Source organism: Solanum tuberosum, unplaced genomic scaffold (assembly GCF_000226075.1).
Source record: "Solanum tuberosum cultivar DM 1-3 516 R44 unplaced genomic scaffold, SolTub_3.0 scf00232, whole genome shotgun sequence".
In the NCBI taxonomy this organism is placed as follows: Eukaryota; Viridiplantae; Streptophyta; class Magnoliopsida; order Solanales; family Solanaceae; genus Solanum; species Solanum tuberosum.
In genome coordinates this window covers 82,445-83,608 of record NW_006239158.1, presented here as the reverse complement: position 1 = coordinate 83,608, position 1,164 = coordinate 82,445, and the positions used below count along the sequence as shown (strand labels likewise).

General features: G+C 27.1%; 1 protein-coding gene across 1 annotated transcript; it reads right to left on the bottom strand.

The window, feature by feature from the left end:
- Positions 1-486: 486 nt before the first annotated feature.
- Positions 487-1,117, bottom strand: LOC107062489 (uncharacterized). The gene is made up of 2 exons (XM_015313155.1): positions 986-1,117; positions 487-713 (listed from the first exon to the last, which is right to left on the bottom strand). Exons 1-2 carry the CDS (start codon positions 1,070-1,072, stop codon positions 588-590), a joined length of 213 nt encoding a protein of 70 aa, XP_015168641.1. The 5' UTR covers positions 1,073-1,117; the 3' UTR covers positions 487-587.
- Positions 1,118-1,164: the final 47 nt, after the last annotated feature.

The window sequence follows — 1,164 nt, the reverse complement described above, 5'->3', positions numbered from 1 at the left end:
CTTTCATCGTTATAAAAAAGACTTGAAGACATTTGAATAAAATGATCTCTACATTCTACTTCTTATATATTACTTCTCATATATTTGAAGTTACTCTTTTCATCTGATTCTGTCTCAACTTCAGTACAATATTTTCCTAACTCTTCTCATTTTTGTTTTCTACAAATCCTGCACAAGGGAAAATGCATCACAGTAGAATTTCTTTCATAAATAAATATCAAAATATGATATAAAACAAATTTCCCAAATAAATGTCAAAATATATCATATTTTAAAACATGGAATTGATGGACAGTTAGTGATTGATCATAACAAGAATGGTTAGATGAGTTATGTAAAAACATAATGACTAGTCAATTTATATCCATTAAAATATAAATTTAATATTTTAATTTTAATATTAAAACACATGGCCTCTAACAATAATATCCATTAGAGGGGTAATTGTATCATGCATATCATATTATATATTTTTAATATACCAAATCAAGAATTAAAAAAACCCATCGACGTAATGAGGAAAGGAATATGGAGTACCTAATAGAATATATATTATTAGACAACGTAAAAGAAACATATTAGAAAAATCAACTTGATTTATTAAGTTGTTTTTTGGTTTTCTCTGCTTCATCAGTAGCCTCAACCTCCATTTTAGCTTTCACCATATCAGCTTCTGTCAATTCCTCCTCACTTTTTGCTCTCATCTTCTTCCCCTACCAAAACAATAGGTAAACACACTTCAATTTTAAAAGTGTAACACCTTCTCAATACGTCTTCCACTGTATCAGTTAAACACTTCAAATTAAACTTAATAAATGATCATACAAACACCTTCAAAACTTCTATATGTTATATAGAAATACAACATAAATAAATTGAGGTAACACTGTCAAAATTAAGTATCCATGCATTCGGTAGGTTCGATTTTTTTAAATCTTTCAAGAAATTAAAAAGAAAAAAGTTAATTGTAAGAAATAGAAATTACCTGACCAACAAAGAATGCTTTAATATAGCTAAACCATTCTTGACAAGAGGTCTTCAAATATAGGCATCCTTTAGTTAAACTAGCCATTGTACTTCCTTTTCTTAGTCAAGTGCACACATATGACATGCATATAGATAGCTTTTTTTTTTTTTTTTTTTTTTATTTAGCATATTCATTTA